This window comes from Dromaius novaehollandiae, chromosome 4 (assembly GCF_036370855.1).
Source record: "Dromaius novaehollandiae isolate bDroNov1 chromosome 4, bDroNov1.hap1, whole genome shotgun sequence".
In the NCBI taxonomy this organism is placed as follows: domain Eukaryota; kingdom Metazoa; phylum Chordata; class Aves; order Casuariiformes; family Dromaiidae; genus Dromaius; species Dromaius novaehollandiae.
In genome coordinates this window covers 42,863,557-42,883,722 of record NC_088101.1, presented here as the reverse complement: position 1 = coordinate 42,883,722, position 20,166 = coordinate 42,863,557, and the positions used below count along the sequence as shown (strand labels likewise).

General features: G+C 39.0%; 1 protein-coding gene across 12 annotated transcripts in view; it reads right to left on the bottom strand.

Moving 5' to 3' along the window:
* Window positions 1–20,166, bottom strand: part of RAPGEF2 (Rap guanine nucleotide exchange factor 2) — a 190,978-nt gene that overhangs the window by 46,223 nt on the left and 124,589 nt on the right. For 10 of the 12 annotated variants that reach the window (XM_064510904.1, XM_064510913.1, XM_064510905.1 and 7 more), the window contains one exon: window positions 1,904–2,035. The exons of 1 other annotated variant lie outside the window; for it this stretch is intronic. In XM_064510904.1, coding sequence (XP_064366974.1) covers window positions 1,904–2,035 — 132 coding nt within the window. The remainder of the gene's footprint in view (window positions 1–1,903; window positions 2,036–20,166) is intronic. One more of the 12 variants, XM_064510906.1, reaches the window with a different exon arrangement.

Genomic DNA, 20,166 nt, shown 5'->3' with positions numbered 1-20,166 from the left:
TCTCCTCACTCCCAAAATTCAGTGATCCTTTTCACAGTTATAAAAGTCTTGCTGAAAACTCTTTGTGAGAATTTTCCTTCACTTCAACTAGAAAGTAGCTATATGACTATAATCTATCTAAATACCACCTACAACTGGGTCCCTAGAGGGACTTCTAATTTTTATGTTAAAGTGTAAAATCTTTGGAATGAAAGATATGAAAATCTATAGATTTAAATAAAAAAGCTGATTTAACATCTTCACTCTCACAGTATAAACCTAAATCCTGTCTCAAAGCAATCTTCTCTTCAGAAGAAATTCTGACAAATATAATTGATTGACATACACTATGCTTAAAATGTTCGGTTACTATGGCTTTTTTTTTTCCTCCAAAGTAAACCTTTGCATTATTGCAACTACTTTTTAAATTGAACTGAAACTGTTTTTAACCTACCTTCTCCCACAGAAAAGCCTACAAGTTTATTCACCTAAAGCAGACTACATGCTACAACTATGTATTGCAATTATTCGAGTTAATTGAGTCTACGAAGGACAGCCAAAAAAACCCAATGTGCATCCTGGAACATACCATATCAATTCTCACAACAACTGAAACCGTATGTATTTGTAGAGATGATGCTTTTCCCATTATTTAAATGGCCACATTTACTTACACTGCCTTTCTAACATTTTAAAAAGCATCCAAAACATAAACATCATTCCTCCTCTGGTAAACAGGACTTCATGGAGAACTGGTAATGTTAAGTTTTTAAAGATCTTTTTGATGTAACAATGTTTTAATTAAAAGGTTTTTTTTATTTTTTTTTTAAGAATAAGAAATTACTCTATTTCTCTATCACAGGGATAAATCCTTGTCTTTGAAGCTGCAGGAACTGCTAATATCAAGAGGAGAATCTAGATTTTCTCTTTTCTTTTTATTATTTCAGGGTTTTTTTTTATTATTTTCCCCCAATTTATCGTTAGATTGTAAACACACACACCCAAGGGCTCTCGGGACCCTTTGGATCAGTTTCGCAGCAAGTCTCTCAAAACTCAAACTGCTTCAACCAAAGAAGTCCCCCAGAAGTATGAATTTAAAATGTGCCACCAGTTCAACCTCCCCATCTTTCCCAGGTGTCCAGGAGAAGCAGCACTACCCAAATGCTAGCGCTGAATCTTTACAAGGTGGAGAAACTGGAATTTGCCCCTCGAGTCAGGCCCGCACAGGCTGCTCACTGCACGCATCTTCCTCCCTAACAGAGTGTGCTCCAGTTCTGGAAGCCATCTAAAAATCGTAAAATAAGGCATCAGGAAGAACAATAATCCCTCACATAACAAGGTCCTAAATCTTATTAAATCTTCATAGTTTTAAAATTCTGATCAAGCTTTCGATAATAATGTCCAGCTCACAGGCACTTTTCATCAACAGATCTCAAAGCCTTCTCAGAATAGCAGCACACCTCTGCTCCCACTTTGCATATGGCAATTCAGACACAGAAAACTGAGGTGAAATGCTGCAGTCAGGAACAGAGTGCCTTACCTCGAGGCCACACCGCCTCTCCACGATGAAACCTAGGAACCCTTCCCCTCTCAAAACCATAAAATACAAGCAGACTTCACGAAGTGCTATACTGAAGGAGGGGCAAATCCCACACCCCCGCGTTTCTGAGGCGGATCCTGACAAGCAAGGGGAACGCGTGTCACGTCATTGCATTGCAGATTACACTGCGTTTTTGAACATCACATCTAGCAAGTAGTGGATAAAACCCTCAAACTATGACCACTCAAGCAAAAATAATTTTTTGAAATCTACCGATTTTTCTCGGCAGGTGAAAGCGGACAACACGCAATCGCATGGGCCTTTGGTGTTAACGTCAAAACCGTTGGCACCTGCTTCTCCCACGGACATCCATGCCAGTCTTACCTGGTAGATATCAGAAAGGCTGCTGCTTCCCGAATCACTAGTGATGCTACATCCTGAGTGACTCGATGAAACGTGGGTCACCTGTGGGTGGAGACTGTCAGTAAGGTGCAGCTTTGTGAAATCTGCAGGAAGCTATAGATGGAGCAGAAAAAGCATCATTACAATCTGAGGTAGATATACAGCAAAAGGAATTTAAATCATTCATGTCACACTTTACTCCCTGCCAGCACCAACTGTATTAAGTAAACCAGTGGGGATTGAGAGTGCAGCTTACAAGCTTGAGACTCACAGGGTTTTTTAATTCAGAGGTCAGTGAAATATCACCAAGTGCGGCAAGTATAACAAGAGATGCAAAAAACTGTAGCTGAGGGCAAAACACAATTAAACAACAGCCCTAACGCCAAAACTCTTTAGTACCTTGCTATAGGGTTTAGATGGAATTAAACAACACACAAATCTTATACTAGTTTCAACGTCAAAACAAAACAAAAACACCCCACACCACATTGCTCTGTACCTGGCTAACTCCTTTGCTTTTTAAGTTCATAAAGTACCTCACAGACAAGTAAATTCCAAGGCGCTCAACTATCTGCTATACTTCGAGCCAAATAACGTGATGGCAAAGAGGAAGCCTAGGAAACCTGACACGGCTGCAAAGAGCCACCATCCTGAAAGGAGTCTGCTCACACGTGCTGCTGAAAAATGAAACAAGACACTACACTTGGCCATCACTGAGAGTTGTGATACGTAGTTTACCATTGCTTTATGCACACAGCTCCCATGAAAATTCACAAGAACTGTAAACACTGGACTGTAGAAAATTAACTTTCATAAAGGAAAATACTGAAAGTTTGAAGAAATATTTAAAACACATTTCAGGGGAAAATTCAGCCATTCTCACTCATCCTCCCAAAAAGCTTTCATCTTATTGCTAGTCAATAAAAGTACGTTAACATATTAATTTGGGTATGCAATAAACATTTCAATTATAAAAAGAATTCTGATTACTAATTTTTTGTCGCTGTTTCAGGTCACACAGGGTAGATGCTCTCTACTGAGGTGCTTTTGTAACAAAAACGTCCCACGCAGTACAGCCAGCCACGCCAGCAGCTAACGCCACCTTGGCACTACCAGCATTCGCATCGGACAGAAGTGGAAGAAAGAACTCTTCCGGCTTTCACGTGTAATAGTTTCATCCGTAGGAAAGGTTAGGAGAAAAGTCATCCGAGAGTCACGAGAGAGAACGTGTTTCAGAAAACGATGACCTCGTACAGCTAAAGATGCTGAGTGATTTTATTGCTTTTTCCCTTATGTAGGTCTGCGTTTAGGCATGCATACAAGGAACAGGCCTGGTATGAACCTGGGCTTCAGGATCTGTGGTGGAAGCAGACACACTGCAAACCCAGCCTTATTTAGGCTGACTGCCCATTCCTGTTCCAATACACCTGAGAAGGATTTCTTCCTTATGACAACATGATGGCAGCAGTAATAGCAAAAGTGCCTCGAGCTTAAAAAATTCTCCTTCTTGCTATTTTACCTGAAAGAGGCACTAAAGCCAGGAAGCAGACATTAACAGCTCTAACAGGCTTCTGCCAGCCCAGAGCTACATTTGATTTTCATATACTAATCAACATCAAATGGGCAATACTCTAATATATACAGCCTTGAATGATGCCTCCAGAAAAAAATCTAATTATGTTCACCACTATTGTTTATAGAGAAAACATAGTAAAAGACAGTGTATCACTTATAATATCTGTTGGCTCTGCTGCTTCCCTTTTTCATCTGTTGATTTGAATCAGCACGAAACTTAAGATTATTTACTGATGTTCAGGCCATTACATCCATTTTTGATTGTGATTCAAACCATTCTGCAAATAAATGTACATTCCCTAGGCAGAATGCACGGGAAGCGAATCACCACTATTTTCCTACACAACAATGAATACGTCGTCTACTCTTGAAGTACAGCAGCCTCCTAGGATTAAAGTAGTCTGGGTTTATTTCCAAGTGGAAAACCTACATATTATTTTAACATACATGCACAAATCTCATAAGATCCACACATCTAAAGAAAACTCACAAAAAAGATTATATAATTTACATTTTATGAAGTAGTAACTATTTCAAACAATCACTAACAAATACCGACTCCAGAGGGAAATGCATGTCAACTCAGTTGGAGCCCAGCCAAACATGTTACTTTTTCATGTCTTTCAAATATGTCAGTACCAGTTACATTTATTTCACCAACGCAACAACAATTCTTAAGAACCTTACATCAAAGCAAAGCCAGTCAGTCTGATAAAAAATTAAATCAAGCCATGTTTAATACATAGCTCCACTTAGAAGTGTTTTAAAGGAAGCACCAGTGTTTCAGTTATGTTACTATGCAGGCAGCAGGAAAAGGCAGGAGACCCCACAATAACTGATAAGACGCGCTGCAACCGAAGTAAGCCTTCCCAACGCCCGGATGGCCAACAGCCTACTGAACGTTTGGTGATTCCCAGTTTCGGAGCAGTTCCTAAAGTCAAAGCCATGCTGCACTGGACGGACTTGCCAAGTGGTGACAGCAGATCAGAAGCAGGCACTGTACTCAGGGCAACCTCACCAGTCACTTTGATCCTAATCAAATAGGAATATTCGCAAGCAGAAAACACATGCTTACATCCCTCCAGAATAGCGCATGGCTATGCTACGTGCCCTACAGGGGCCTCCGCTGCAGCCGCCTCACCTCCAAACTAAGTAAGGTGAGAAATCGTGTAAGCATTAATAAAAAACGAAATCACTTAAACGTTTACATTGTGAGCTCAATCTAAAGAGAGTGATGAATACATACATTGGTAACTTAGTCACTGCTGCCATTTAAAATGTTTAATATTGCACACAAAGGGCAAAAGAGAAAAGCAAAGCAGCGATCACAGTGACAGATGAAGATCTCCCCACGCTCTTGGAGGTCACGGGACAGGCGGTGTTCGGTGGCGGCATTCAGGGCAGGCCTGAGAAGCAGCTTTCAAGGAACTTGCTACAACCTGAGTAGTGCCAGCAGCCAGCCCAAAAGCTGCATCCCATCTCTTATTTGCAGTGGAAAGGAGAACAGGATTGGAAAACAGCACTAGGAAACTATGCTATTGCTTTCAGTGCAAAAAACAGCAAGGAACATCAATCTCCGCTTTGGAAAAATAGAGAGTAGTTAACTTCACCGTTACAGGTATACTTGTTGTGATGCTAAATATGTTTATCATGAAGTTTTTAGCACTCAGTATTTGCATTCAGCTATCCTTCAACAGTTTAGCACTGACTTTAGTATTTAGTATCACAGGAAAAATAAAGGTTTTCTTGTAGCATTTGAAAGTGAGCACAGTCTATCTATAACACAAGCTTTGTCCTCCAGATCACGTGACAACATCAGGAAATCTAAGGACATAGTGTTTCCCTCACTAACAGCAGCTCCAGAGCACTGAAGACACCACAAATAGCATCAGAATCAAGTCACTATTTTCTTGTTTTGTATTTTCATTTGGCGATGGCTACTTTTAAGGAGTCATTCAAAGAAATATGGGGAAAAAAAAGCAACTTTTACACAAGAAGCACTTATTTTCTGTGACAATACCAAACACTAAACTACAGATTTGCTGAAGCCACAACTGCATTTCTCAACTGCATTACTGAACACTTGTGGTCAGAGCATCAGAATGAACTGGCAGATGGAATAAAAACAAGGCAGGTAATTCAGAAAAATATATGCACGATTCATTCTTAAGCGAATGTATTTTCAAAATATATAACATGTACATGATATTAAATAATTAAGAGTCATTAAAAGAACCAGATAACTGCTAACTGCAAGAAACATTTAGGCTCTATATGCAGAGATTCCGTTAAGTTTAATATAACAAAATTTTAATCCAAATTTTTAATCCAAAACATGAACTAATAAAATGTTTAATCTAATCTTAATTTGACAGAATTCAAAACAGTATTTTATACTCTTGCATATAGTTCTTAATGTGTGCATGCATATACACTTAAAGAGTTTATACACACACACATATACATATATTATACATGTGTGTGCATGTGTGTATTCACACATACGTGCACATACATACACACACACACACACAACTGAGGAAAAACAGCATGTCTGAGAACTCCAAGAGTTTTGCTCCTTAAAACAATTAAACAAACAAAACCAAACAATTACGTGAAACTGTCTTAAGGACAGAGGGTTATCTCCATTTTCAAATCTACAGTATTTTAGAACATATCATCAGTCTTCTCAAAGCAGCATTTTATTACTTCCACCCTCGAAGTGAGTCATCACTCACATGTGTGCAAAGCTAACAATTACTTTGCTCTGAATATGTCTCCCCTATTTTAGGAACATCATGATTTTCACCTCCTCTACAGCGTGCCTTTCTGCATAACAAAAGGCCCTGAATACATGCTGCTTCTGGGTTTATGCTGGGCTTCTCTTTCTTAGCCTCTTAGGCAAACGCTTGAGCTCCATTGCATTACATGTCACTTCAACTCAGGAAAGGATTGGGCTCATGTTACTAATAGAGCATTTTTCAGAAACAAATATATTTTCAAAATATTTACTAGACAAGATGTGAAAGTCTTCAGATATATAACGAAAAGGTTAGCTCTCTCTGTTTTTAAAAAGAAACTTTTTATACGTGAAAACAAGCATAAATGCTGTTACAAGAAAGACACACACAATCTGAGAATATAATTTAATAGAATATCAGAGGAATTCTGATTAAAGAGCTCCAATATACCACTCATGTCAGAGCAGACACATTATTAAACATTTCATAAACAAGGTCTTTTGCTGAAGGCTGTTCAGCACTGTAGGAAAGATTTATAAAAATCTGCAAAGCAACTGAAGTCCGTCAGCTGAAATATGGAATTTAAGAGAATGATGCGTAACACTCTCTTAAGCAATCCCTGGTGATTGATCCTATAGGTACTTCAGTGCCACTGAGACAGGCCAGCCATGAGAGACAACCCAGAACAGCAACTTTATAGACTGTTTTTCCCCTTTCTGAAATTAAATATCAGAAACAAGCAAGCACTAATTCTTCAGCTTCATTTATTCTATGACTATTCTCTAGTATCTCTTTAGTAAGAAAAGAACATAATATAAAATATTTTAATGTCACTTTAAATCTTTTATATAAGATACACTCTGTGCCAAAAATCTAAATAAGTTAAAATACAGTCTTTTTGGTATTCTGCATCTTTTATGAAAGAGAAACCAACAGTAGCCAATAAATGAAGGACTATATCTTTGACTTTCTCATTTTTTTCCCACTGAAAATCAGATATAAAATTTAACTTTTAATTTTCTTGCAATGGCATAGTCTATATTACAAAACAGTATTCTTCAGTATTCTATCAATTCAGTAACATTTTATTCATCTATTTTGTGTAAATGTTTATTTTTATATTAAAAGCTTGTAAATCCTTTCTATTTTAATGCTTTATGATTTATGACATTTAATGAAGTATCCTGACAAAAGGAAGAAATATCTGTAATAATGGTGAGTACTCTTCAACTTGCTCTGTGAACATAATTCTTTCACTAACCATGAGAGACACTAAGGAGAACATTATTTTTACAGTTCAGTGATTTAAAATGCAGCAGTCAATATAAGTAATTACAGAATAATAAAGTAATTTCTATTGATTTTGTCTACAGACATGATGCAGGCTGACATGTCCACTGTAGAGTTAAATTTAAGATAAGTTTAAACTATACACAATTCCAATTAGGATGCAATTCCCATGGAAGCATGATTTCCTTGTGCATAGGGGTGGGATGGAAAAAGTTGCAAGAAGCATGTACATATTTCCTCTGAAAACTTCACTGACAGAAGAGCTAAGTGCTTAAGACGTGAAATGAAACCCTCTGGCTTTTGAATTATGTATTTTGCATATATGATTCATTTTATACAAATGTATACAAAATATACGTCATATTTTGAATCTAAATATTTTCTTAATCAGACATCTTTACATGAAACAGTGGCTCCAAGTTCATAAAGACCTATCTTAAAAAATGTTCTTAAAATGACTTGAGAGGATAACACAAGATGTAACCCAGGTTCTGAAAATATCCTGTGTACTACTGCTGGTGAGCCGATTCTTGTCTACATACTGAGTTCACAGCAGAACATCTCTGACAGAAATTAAAAGAAACATTACAAGGAGGTTTTCAGGCAGGCTCTTCCTATTTTCCTGCACTGATACTTTGCTGTAGGTGCTCCCTCCATAAAACTGTTCAGATGCTGAAACTAATGAAATGTGACCTGAGGGAGGGAGGGAGAGAAAATGAACTTCGTTTTGTTTCCCTGACACCAAACACACAATGACTACCGCTTGCTGTACATCTCATAGCTCTCAGCAGCTAATCCCTGCGAGCATTTAATGCACTGAACATAATTATCCTTTGCTTGAAAGATTATCGACCTCTGTGCAGGGACCAAGGTGGTGAAGCCTAAGTGGGCACCTGGGGAAGGGGAGCAGAGCTCCCGGGGCAGCGTTTCTCGGAGGAGCAGTACCAAGCGCATCACCGACACCCCCAGCCCCATTTAACTCATCTACCTGCCCCAAGCTGGAACCAGACCCCCCCAGTATTTGCTTCTTCCTTTGACAGCATTTCTGTCACAGACTCAATGTCGCATTTTATACCTGTAGATCTGGCATAAATGTTATTCCTTCAGCAAATACGAATGTCAATTTATTGGCAACAACTCATAAATGCCATAAAAAACCAGGAAAAAAAGGTATCATACAGGTTTTTTATAATGACTGTGAAGCAAGAGTACAAAAGAAAAAGAATGCACAACGCATTCATCAACCTAAATCAAATTTAACTGAGGACTAAACTGAGGTTCATGTTTGTGAAATTCTGAATACAAACCATTATAATGTATTTAGTACAAACAGCAACAATTTGGTAACATCAGAATACCTTTATTTAGAAATTGCTCGCATTCGGAAAGTATCTCCTAAAACACAGGGCGACTTTTTCATCTGGCCACATAGGATATAAATCTGTGCTGGTTTTGAAGTTACAGTAACTCTGCTCCTATGATACCTAGAGATCAAAATAAACGGTCTATTCTAGAACAGTTTTGACTGTGGACATATATTTAAGACCAGACAGCTTGATAGAAAGTTGCTCAATTGTATGGGAAAACAGTACTGTCATCCCTCACAATTTTCCAGGAACTGATTTCCTGAGAGAAGACATGTAAGTCATGTTACCTTACCCAGCGCTAATAACAAAATGGTGCTGTTTTTAAGGGATAGGTAGATTTTGCAGAGAACACTATTGCTCAAACACTGCAGGGATTTAATTCTTTTTTTTTTAAATCTTTATGAACTAACAGCTCTACACCCCTTCAGAGAAAAGCCATCTGTATCTTTAGTTTAATCACTACAAGATTTTTGTTCTATCTGCTAAAATTTTCTCAAACACTGCAGGTATGTGACCACTTGCAGAAAGCAGTAGGTAGGATTTTCAGGTCTCCCATCTGTTTTTTCAGTAAGAGTATCTGATATTTTATGTTGGTCTTTTTTTTTTTTTTTTGGTCTAAAATTGAGATCAGACCCCATCCTTACTGACTCTGAAAAAACTGTTCAACCTATAGAAAGTGTAATCTCTTCTTTAGTGTATTAGGTCTGCATATTTACAATGACATATCACACAACCCTTGGAAGTACCCCACTGTTTCACCAGGCATTTCATACTCCGGATCCTTAGCGGACTACGCTGTGTTCAGCCCATATGTGCATACAAACCAACAATTTCCTAAAACACTGAATAAAACTGGGAAGGGAATACATCTGGTGGCAATCTACGTAACGACAACCTAGACCACTAAAGATAGTCCCTCAACTACCATTTCAATTTAGTCTGAGAGAAAGACGGTTCCGAGGAGTTTCAATCTGCTTCTGACATATCTTGAAAGTAGGAGAGTGGAAAACTCGTTATAAAAAGCAGTGCTTGTAATTCTCTGCCTTGCCTGCTACTTTTTGTCCTTCTAGAGTGACAGAAAACGTTGCTCCAATGGACGGAGTGCTGCTCTGCAGGTAAAATCGAGCTTGCCGGGAACTGCGCACGTGACCACCAAGCGAAATGGTCTGGATAATTTCCAAACCCCAGCGAGCGTAGCTCACGGTCCAGCAACACCGCGAATGCTGGGCACGTGACAACGCAGAGCCTATTTTCAGGAACTCACGAGCAGGTTGCTCCATTGCTGGGAACTCTGCAAGCGGTGCCGAAAGGGGACAGGGCTACCTCTCGGAGCGACCACCTGCTCTAGCCGGGTAGCGAGCCCGGCCACCAAACTTCTTCACGGTTCCTTATCATGTAAAAGTGGTAGCTATGGAAGGCAAAACTGAAGACTGCCTTCGCACAGATTCCTCGCCGGTGAGTGACTTTGGCATTAAGACGATGCAAGTTCCAACTGATTTTTTCTGCGCAGCTGGATATTTCTAAATATTTTGTCTTGCGGCTGTTCTGGTGTTTAATGAGCCTGCTGCTCGGCTAGGAACTGCATGGCCTACTCTCAGGATCCTGAGGGACCTGCAAGGTTAAATTTTGAACTCCTCGGCCTGGTACAAGTAACGTGTGATAGGAAGGAATGGAGAACATGGTAACAAACTTTGCTTCCCCAGGAAATCAGACTAAGGATTTATGACTAAGGATGTAAAGGCAAAAAAGTTCAAGAGCACTTTAGGTGCGCTTATGGTTGCAGGAAATGATAATTCAAACATTTTCTAACAGCATGTCTTAAATACTGCAAAATATTTTAAATAAAGGAGCAGACTCTCAAATACACCTTTGCAGACTGGTTTGAGGTTTCTCATGCAGCATTCAAACGAGTGTACATGGGCATACTAAAGAGCGATTACAACAGCAGAAATGAAACTGATGGCACTTGGGGCCACATTTTTTTTCCCACCCTTAATGCTTTATTCTGGATTGAAAACTGCTACAAATAAGTGTCTAGCCTAAATGTAAAAACACCTAACCTGGACACATTTTAAGTGGTTAAAGACCTATGGTATGTTTCAGTTCCAGCTGTTGAAACTTCCATCGGCAGAGCGCTCCTACACCATGCACTGCATTTTCCTTTTATACTCCAAGCGCTTCATTGCTCGCTCACAGCACTCGAGTCAACAATCCAAACCTGCTCCGTTTTTCAAGGCCACCTGGGACATCTCAGTTTTGAACTGCAGCTGTTTAACCAGAACTACTGCACTTTACTACTGAACTACTGCACAAAAACCTCCTTATAATGGTAAAGCAAATCAGAATAAATTAGATTTAATTTCTTATCCTCAAATAAAGAAAAATTAAACGAAGGGCTACATGAGTGGTATTTTTTAAAGATGGTTTATGAAAAATGACAAAGGCAGGAAAAATCTCAGAAGTCTCCTCTTCCCAAGTGGAGCAAAAACAAAAAGCCTGATACAGATGGAGACACATCACACACACGCTGACAAAACTTGCTGATTAACACCACCAATGGGACACTGCCTGTACAAAGGACGAGCAGGATATTGTTCTGCGAGAGTAGGATGACCTTCAGCTTGGAATAAGAAATACTACGCAGTATCAGAAGATGCAAGATCATGCACTTTCAGACAACTAAAAAAAGCATTATAGCAACCCAGGAGCTTAACTGTCAGAAATTACTAGGAAAAGGTTTTCAAAGTACTAGCTGATTGGAAGGTGACTGAAGTGTTAAGGTGATGCAGCAGAAAAGGAACCACGTGAAATCACAGCAGGCACCACCCAGAGATGCAGAAGTTTGGGGCTATAATGCAGGGCCCCGTAAGAGACCGCATTTGGAAGCGCAGCACAAATTTCTAGCTATATGTTTGCAACAAAGATGGGCCTAAAGCCATACACTTAACGCGATTCAGAGAAGAACTATGAGGATTATCAGAACAAGAAAGAAAACAGTATTTGAGAAAGTGCAAGAAGAGCGTGCCTTGTTTAGCCTGAACTGAAAGAGCAGACCACTATCTAGAAACAGCAAGGAGGAAAAAGAGGTGCCAGACTAACGAACGGGAAGCTGAAAGAAGGTTGCTACCTATGCAGCTGCGGAGCTTCTCAAAAACACACTCAGCAGGGGCAGCAAAAGCTTCTGAACTGCAGCTAAAGTCATGAAGGCGCTGTACAACACAGTGCCCGCAACAGCAGTGCCCCAGAAAATCCCTCCCAGAACCATGTCATTCCTTCGAGCAGAAAAAGGAGATGCCAGCTTGGTTCTTGTATTTATCCTGCAGAAACACAGGCTAACCAGAGGAGGAAAAATATAAAAATCAAGATGATTAACATAGTTTTAGAGTTTATTCCTGACAGCTTCTTAGGAAAGATGTATGTATTCTGTACACTTGCACAGAAAATATTTTAAGAGCTAGAGAGATACATAGGTAGTTTCCATGCACAGATGGAAAAACTGGAGGTTTCCATTTGTACATTTCATCTTCTCTCTACAAAATATCAAATTATTTAGAAGAAATCTGATGAAAATTTAAAAGTGAAGGCATGACAACTACTTACAAGCAATTCGCTTTTTTTTTTTTAATCTTATGTCTGCGGTCATATAAATGCCATCTTTGGAGTTTTAACTAAAATATCATCTTTAATTTACAGCCTCAAGGTGTAGTTCATGAGATTTTTTTTCTAATATAATAATTTTGCTGTTTAGTAACTAAAATGATAGGAGAGAGACATGTATAATTCTTCACTAATGACCAGATCCAAATAAGAAATCATGTACTGACTACTGCTGTTTTCTATGTGCTTGCACTAGACTATTGATTTCTGTAGTTTTGTTTAGTCCATTAAACAAAAAGCCTGAATTGCAATACTGCAAGATGCATATCTTCATGCTCAAGTCAATAGCAAAGCACCTGCTCAACCTTGTTCTTAAAAATATTCTGATGGCAGCATTCTTTAATATAAAGCAAAAATGTGTATTACCTTAATCATCATATGAGTTGTTTTGCTGTAGTATTGGTGAGGTTCCTAACTACATAATACACAGCATTTCAAAACAACGATTGGGTACAAAATTAAGAATCTGGTGTAAAAAGAACAGGCAAATCACTTCAAAATGAGGTCAACACCATTCTTTTTTAAAAGGGATATTAAAAAATATCTTAAAGTTTGGAGAAAGTACTTCTGAGACTGATTTACAGTGAAAGTAAAAACAAAGTTTTATATTTGCATTATGAAGAAATATATCCTAAAAGAATGTCTTGTTATTTTGCTGGATAATGTAAAAATAGCACAACAACAAGATTCACGCAAAATATTTAAGTGACAAGCACTTCCCTTTATACATTGCTAATGCTGCAAAATCTTAAAATGGTATTATTTTACCTTGTCTATGATTTCTTTTAATGCTGTACTAACATACCTCCTAGTCAAACAGCTTTATTATTATTATTATTATTAAGTTTTTAAGTCATAACAGTACCCACGCCACAGCAACATAATGGAAGTGAACGTTACTGTAATAGCCCCAGTTTTGCTTACTGTATTATTTTATTTGCGTTTTCCCTCAAATGGTAGCCAAACACATTTTTCACCCTGACACAAACTTTTAGAACTGTATGGGCTATCATGTATTCCTAAAACCCCTAGAGTTTCTATCTTACCTCACAGACCAAAGAGCCAACTTCTTTAAACTGCTACGAATATTTACTGGTTTGGACCAAATACCTACTTTCCTTGTGCAAACTGTCATCATAGGAAAGGAAAAATAAAGGACCATTTTTCTTCTCTTCATTAAAAGGACTACAGGTAAGTGCAAAGAAGTTCCCTAAATTCTGGAGACTTTTTCCAAAGCAGTGCATTAACAACTTTCAGAGACTTTTAAACCTGTTTATGCAAATCACTGCAGAAGCATCTTTTACCTTAACAGTATTTCCATTGAATTTTTGCAAGAAAGAAAAGCTCTGCAAGTTGTTTCAAAACATCAGTTGTTCAAAACTGTAAAATCAAGTGCTAAGTTCAGTTAGCCCATCTCTTCTATCATCTAATTTTTCCAAAAGTTCACAACATATTCACAAGATATTAGTTTCCCAACCTTCTTCAAAGACAAAGCAAAACAAAAAGGCCCTCTACAGTACCCACTAACACCAGACTGCTTAAGAGCAAGATGCCTTCAACTGAAGCACTGTGTTATTCTGCTTAAAATGCTGACATTCAGATGTGGTTTCCAGAAATGTATTTATTTGCGTCTGTGCAGGTGTGCACACACAGTTTAAATCAGTCCCTATAGTCCTTCCTTAGGTTAACAGTCTACTGTATATAGATAATATATATATCTCCATGCAGCAACTTATATATTCTGCTAACAACATGAAGTATTTCAGTGGTGTCTATCTACAAAGAGACTTTTCAAATCCGAGGTTACCAAGCTGCAGAAAAATAAAGACACAAATCAGCTAGAAATACTAGGACCAACACCAAAAGCCCATTTCTGCAAATACAGTCAGTGAAACTCATCCCCCGTTCTCCTCCCATCTATCAGAAGACAAACCACAGAGACTCAGACTGTGTGTATGTACTCAGCTATTTCAGTAGGTCATCTTACAATAACCAGAAAATTTGTGAGTCCAATTTTAACCACTGATTTATGACAGCACTAAAACGGTCTTGGCTATAACACCATATTGCTGCAGGAGTTTAACAAGGTTATTTCCTTCCGTAAAAGCGGTAGACCTTTTAGTCATCTCCTGTATTAATCACATTATCTCTACATACAAAATCCCAGCTGGAACACTGGACCCCCAGTTAAAAAAATAATAATAATAATAATCCTATTACTCCAACTCAGGCATTCCTAAATTTGTTTTTCCCTGGGTACCATCAGCACGGAGAGAATAGTGATGTACAACACTAATGGAAGTGGCAGGTGGAGGAGTGACATTTAACTGTCTAAACAGCCTCTTCCTTCAACAGGAAAGCAGCAGATAACTAGATTTTCTTTACACTACTGCTGACGTGCACACTACCGTGTGCCTTATTATTCAGCTGTTTAGGAATACCAGCTGTATTCAGGGACCCTGGAAACTCTCTGCTTAGGTGAAATAACTGAAATCCTTTGCTCTGCAGTACAAGAAATCTCTCATCTCCTCACAAAACTAGAAAGATGCTCGTGACTAAAAACACATTCTTGGAACTGAGCAAGACTGAACAGGACAGAAAACCCTGCAGTCAGACAATGGAAAATATTCTTAGAAGTTGTATACCAATGGGCAAGGAGAGGTACGCAGAGCAAGCAGACGTTTACAGTTACTAACAGGAATTAACACACCCTCTTCATTTTACTTTGCTTTTCACTCTGCTCTTACAGTTGTGGACAGCTTCGCTTTAAAAGTTGGTCCAAGCCTTCTCTGCTGGCATAAAAAATTGAGTGGAACACCAGTTTGAGACACAGAGTTAATTATTCGAGTAGGACACTTTGCAAAGGCTTCCAAATACATACATTTGTTCATTTTCCTTCTCCTTATGCCACCACACTTAAAAGCAAGGACAATGCGGCAGGGGGAGGAAAAGGCTTGCATATGCTGCTTCTTATTTAAATACCAAAAAATGTAGCTAATAACCAATCCATTGATGATGTCGGTCAAAACTGAATATGGAAACAGGCTGGGGAGAGACATCTAAGTCTGACATTCAGCTTTTTCCTGAACAATCTGGAATAGCAGAGAGCTAATGCTTGCCAAGTATTTGGAAGATCTTTTTCCTAGAGAGTTATCAAGAATAAATCAAGATTCAGAGGTTAAGTTCTACCCTGATCAGGGAAGAAGCAGAGGCACATGGTGCACAATATAACCTTAACTACCTTTAGCTGTTTATGCACAAGAAAAAAGAAAACGAAGAGCACAAAAGGCGTAGTTGGACTAAAATGAGAGCAGTGATGATGGCTTTGCAAACCCTAGGATATAGTTAACTAAAAAACAACTCCCACAAGTAGATTTAGATTTCCCACAATTTTGAACGACGACCAGTATTTCAAACGCAGCCATACATGCCCCGTTTCTAGGTGCGACGCCTCCCCACCCTGCCTCCAAGCCATCCGTCCAGCTCCCAGCACTGAATCTGCGTTCCAGCGCTGCAGCCTCCTCCTCCCTCTCAGGCACCACCGTGTCTCCTCGCGACGCCCCGCCAGCCCCAGGAGACCTCCCTGACAGTCGTGCGACATTCCCACAGCATTCGGCAGGTCAGCAGCCACGCGGCTGAGAGGAATCGAGGAGCATTTCTGCTGACGGGGTCCTAAGGACACAACGTGGCTCGCGCGCTCTTGACACTGCAGGAGTAACAGCAGCTCAGAACAGTAAAAGCCTATTTTTAACTTTAAAGCAAGCCAACATGACTAAATACACAAAGGGAGCAGACCTACAAAACAGCATGATGTCATCTGTATAAAGTCATTCTTCAGAGCAAAGGGGGGGGGGGGAAAGAGCTCTAAAAGCTTTAATCTGTTTCTCTTGCTTGCAAAGTCGCAGTTTGGAGTCAAGCTATAAACTAATAAATCCTACTCAGTCAGTGTGTCCAAATGACCCAGTGCACAGTGCCTAGGCTTGTAAAAAAACAAGCTGATGGACTTTAGACTGATAAAATGAGGCAATATTTATAGACTGAGTGAACGAAATCAGAGATTGAGGAATATGACCACTGCTTATTATCTCGTTTCACAGTTTGATCCCTTCCTGACTGCCCATAAACTTCTGGAGGTCAGGTCACTGCCGCTGCAAGGAGCATGCACTGGTGCTACCAAGCAGAAACATCAGCAGCGTCTTCCTTCAGACACCTCCACCGGGACACCTGAAATAACTTTCCACCGGTGGGAGAGCTACAGCCACATTTTATGATTGCCATCCCTTTCGTAAACTTTTTAACAGACGCTCAATGCAGGTATAGCATAATACTTTGTACTTTTTTGCATCCTAACTCCTGAGCCTGCTTTTCTCCATTTTCTATCTTTAAACCAATTGCTGCTCAAGTCAAAAAGCTTGGGCTGAAAGAAAAGGCTGGTGTTAAATCAGTCTTACTTCTCCCCTTGCTTGGGCTGCGAATTTGGATTGTCATTGCCATCACAAGCAGCAAAGACTATGGAAGCTTTCATGTATTTCTGAGGGAGAGTCTCAAGCACCTTCACACTAAAGGTGTATTTTGTCAAATAGTTCAGAGCTTTCTGTTGCCTTTTTATCTACTGACTAAGCTGAAACACAGAAAATGAATAAAGAAAAATTCGAAAGATACTTTAAAGAGGGGCACTCCCACACTCCCCATCCACACAGTCTTAGCACAGGGCCCGTGAAGCACAGGAACTACCAAACTTTGAAACAGATCAAAATACTGGATATCTTTCTGAGGGGTTTCAGACAGGCTTTGGTAGGAATGGCATATTACAGGAGACATCGGCTTTGACTACCTACAAGATGGGACTCAGGAAAGGCTAGAAAACTAGCCAGTCTAGTTAGACTAGCTAATTAGATGTAGCAGACTTCTTCCCATTTAGAAAAATCCTCTTCTACTTTGTATGGAAGCAGAACTAAATGTTCTAGGATTTTGTGTTCCAACAACTGTGATGGAGATCCTTTAGGCAGAAAGATTGCCCGTATTGTTAGCATTTTGACTGATTTAAGGTTTAGATCAAGTTAGAGAATATCAGGTTAATCAAAGGGAGCAAGTTTGGTCCACAATAGCAAGCTTCACACTCGCAGTGAGAGGAACCCGAAACCACAGACGAAGCCTTCTGGCCAGAGGCTAGACCCATATTCTTGTATACTGCCGTGGTACACTAGTCCAGTAACTGAATCCAGCACCATGAACTCAAATTGCACACAGCTGCCTACCCAAAATTTCATCTTAGCGTTATCTTCCAGTTATTTCAACGTAATAGTCATGACACTACATCTTCTCCAGGCCAAAATTCAGACATCAGTTCATCTACACCCCAAAGTCTCAGTTGTATCAGGGACTGAATAATAGCGCTATTTGTGCCAGCTACTATGTTAACGGAAGACTATTTACCTTCAGTATCACCCAAATAGAAGCACTGCAATCTGTTGTCCTTCATCTACCCTCTTCATGTCCTCATACAAAAACTGAATAAGAAGAATTGACAACTTCCCTATAAATTCTAACTCCTGGGCATAGCATCAACTTTATAAACAATGCACTGACAGTACTGAGCACCAGTCAAACCCCTTCAGTTAGAATTTACTCCTCCTGTGGCTCTCAGCTGAATCAACACCATCTCAAAATGAACAGCAGAAGAGGCTACCAGCATGCTAACAAAACTAGAAGAATGGCCAACCAGCCCTTACCAGGGCAGCTTACAAGCATTGGTTATGTTTCTGTAACCAGCTTGACAATTTAAGCACAAAAAGTTTAGAATCCTAAAAAAATCTGCAGACCTGCAGGACTGCATCGATCATCCCATGCTTTTCTTCCTCTGTAGGTACCAGAAGCCTTCAAATACAATATTGAAAATGAGATCTGTCAGTACAAGATTCTTTGGTCAAGGAGACATTAATCTCTCATTTTCCTCAAATCCTTAACACTGACCTTACTCATGTCGTGTCTTGGAAGTCAGTAGTACTTGTGCTCCATTGGTAACAAAGAATACTGGAAATGCTGCTTCGGCGCTACCCTTGCATGCAAGAAATCTTGAAATACCTCATTATCATTTTTGTTTGTTTGTTTTAAGCAGCATTACTTCTAAAATAATAATTCTAAATTTAGAAAGCACCAGCAGGAATGCATCAAAGACAGTCAGCGAAAGGAATTAACAGTCTAGCTGTACATTAACAGCTACAAGTAAGAGATCAAAAAACTAAAATGACCATCCAGCGCTAATAAAATAACACTGAGATCCTAAACAATCTTGTATTTATTTCAGTCTGATAAAATCAGACCAGTGTGTATTCATGAAAGGTTTAGTAAAATTAGCTTAGCTTTTCAAACATCAGGAATGTTGTTAAGAACTAATTTGTACCACTTTAAAGCCTACAGCACACCAAGAAATAAGAACCACTTAAGATAAGATAGTTGAAGAAAATTAAACTTTAAATAGACTAAAAAAAATTATACTTAAGAGTTTCCAGCATCAACAGCATCCATTATCCCAGAGCTGATGATATGAACATAGTTTAAATGTTTACCAATTGCAGTTGACAAATCAGAAATCATAGTTTCCTAATGCACAAATTAGGAAATTATGTGCAGTTATCTTTTGGCACAGATAGTCATTTCATTGATTCTGCAGACAATCTGTAGGTCTATCAAGTACAGAAATAATTTTCAATGAACTTCAGGTCATCAGAGCAGTAGAGTACAGAACACGAGACACTTCTCTTCCCCTAACTTTTGCGTGCTGGAGCATCACCATTAGCAGCATTAGCAATGATTACTGCAAGAACAACATCACTGACAGCAGTTTTTGACCCTCTAACAAGCTACACATTTCTTGCATATCACTATTTGAGAATCCCTGTCTTAAATGATTAAAAATGAAGTTTCCAAAAATCTAATTTATTTCATCTTGCTGCAATATTTTTATGGGTCTATTTGCTAAACTGTGAAACTTAAAGACTGTGCATGACACCTAGAAATAGTTCAAGTAGAAGCACCAACACCACAGTTTGAAAACCCTTGATGGAGCATTCTGCGAGGGAGTGCAAATACGTTGCAGATGGAAGAATGAACTTGAGATACTGAGGCACAGGATTTCCTTAGCTGACTATGCTTACTGCTGGTTACAATGAACTTTGTGTTACTCTAAGTACATACTGTAAATTCCCTGATACTTTTAACCTACACTATCTCCACACAACACATTCCATTATAAACTGCTTTTTTAGCGCTTCTATTATTACTTTGTCTTTATTAAGTTGCAGGATCAAGAACATTAAAGACTTTGGGGTTTTTTATTTGTTCATTTTTGGGATGAGGGTTGTGTTTTAATTGTTGCCATCTACAGCTCTCATGAGTTTTAGCTGGATTTTCAGCATGCTTGAAGATCAGGCAGGGGTGTCTCCAGCTCAGTGACAGTATACAGTATTAGCTGGCTGGTCTCAAAGAGCTTATCAGAAGAAACTGACTTTTTTTTTTCAGGTTCACATCTGCATTCTGGCTGTAAATGATGCATTTCAGTGTGCACCATCATAAATGTGATGACTTTGTAAGCACTCTGATACCACCATTAGAT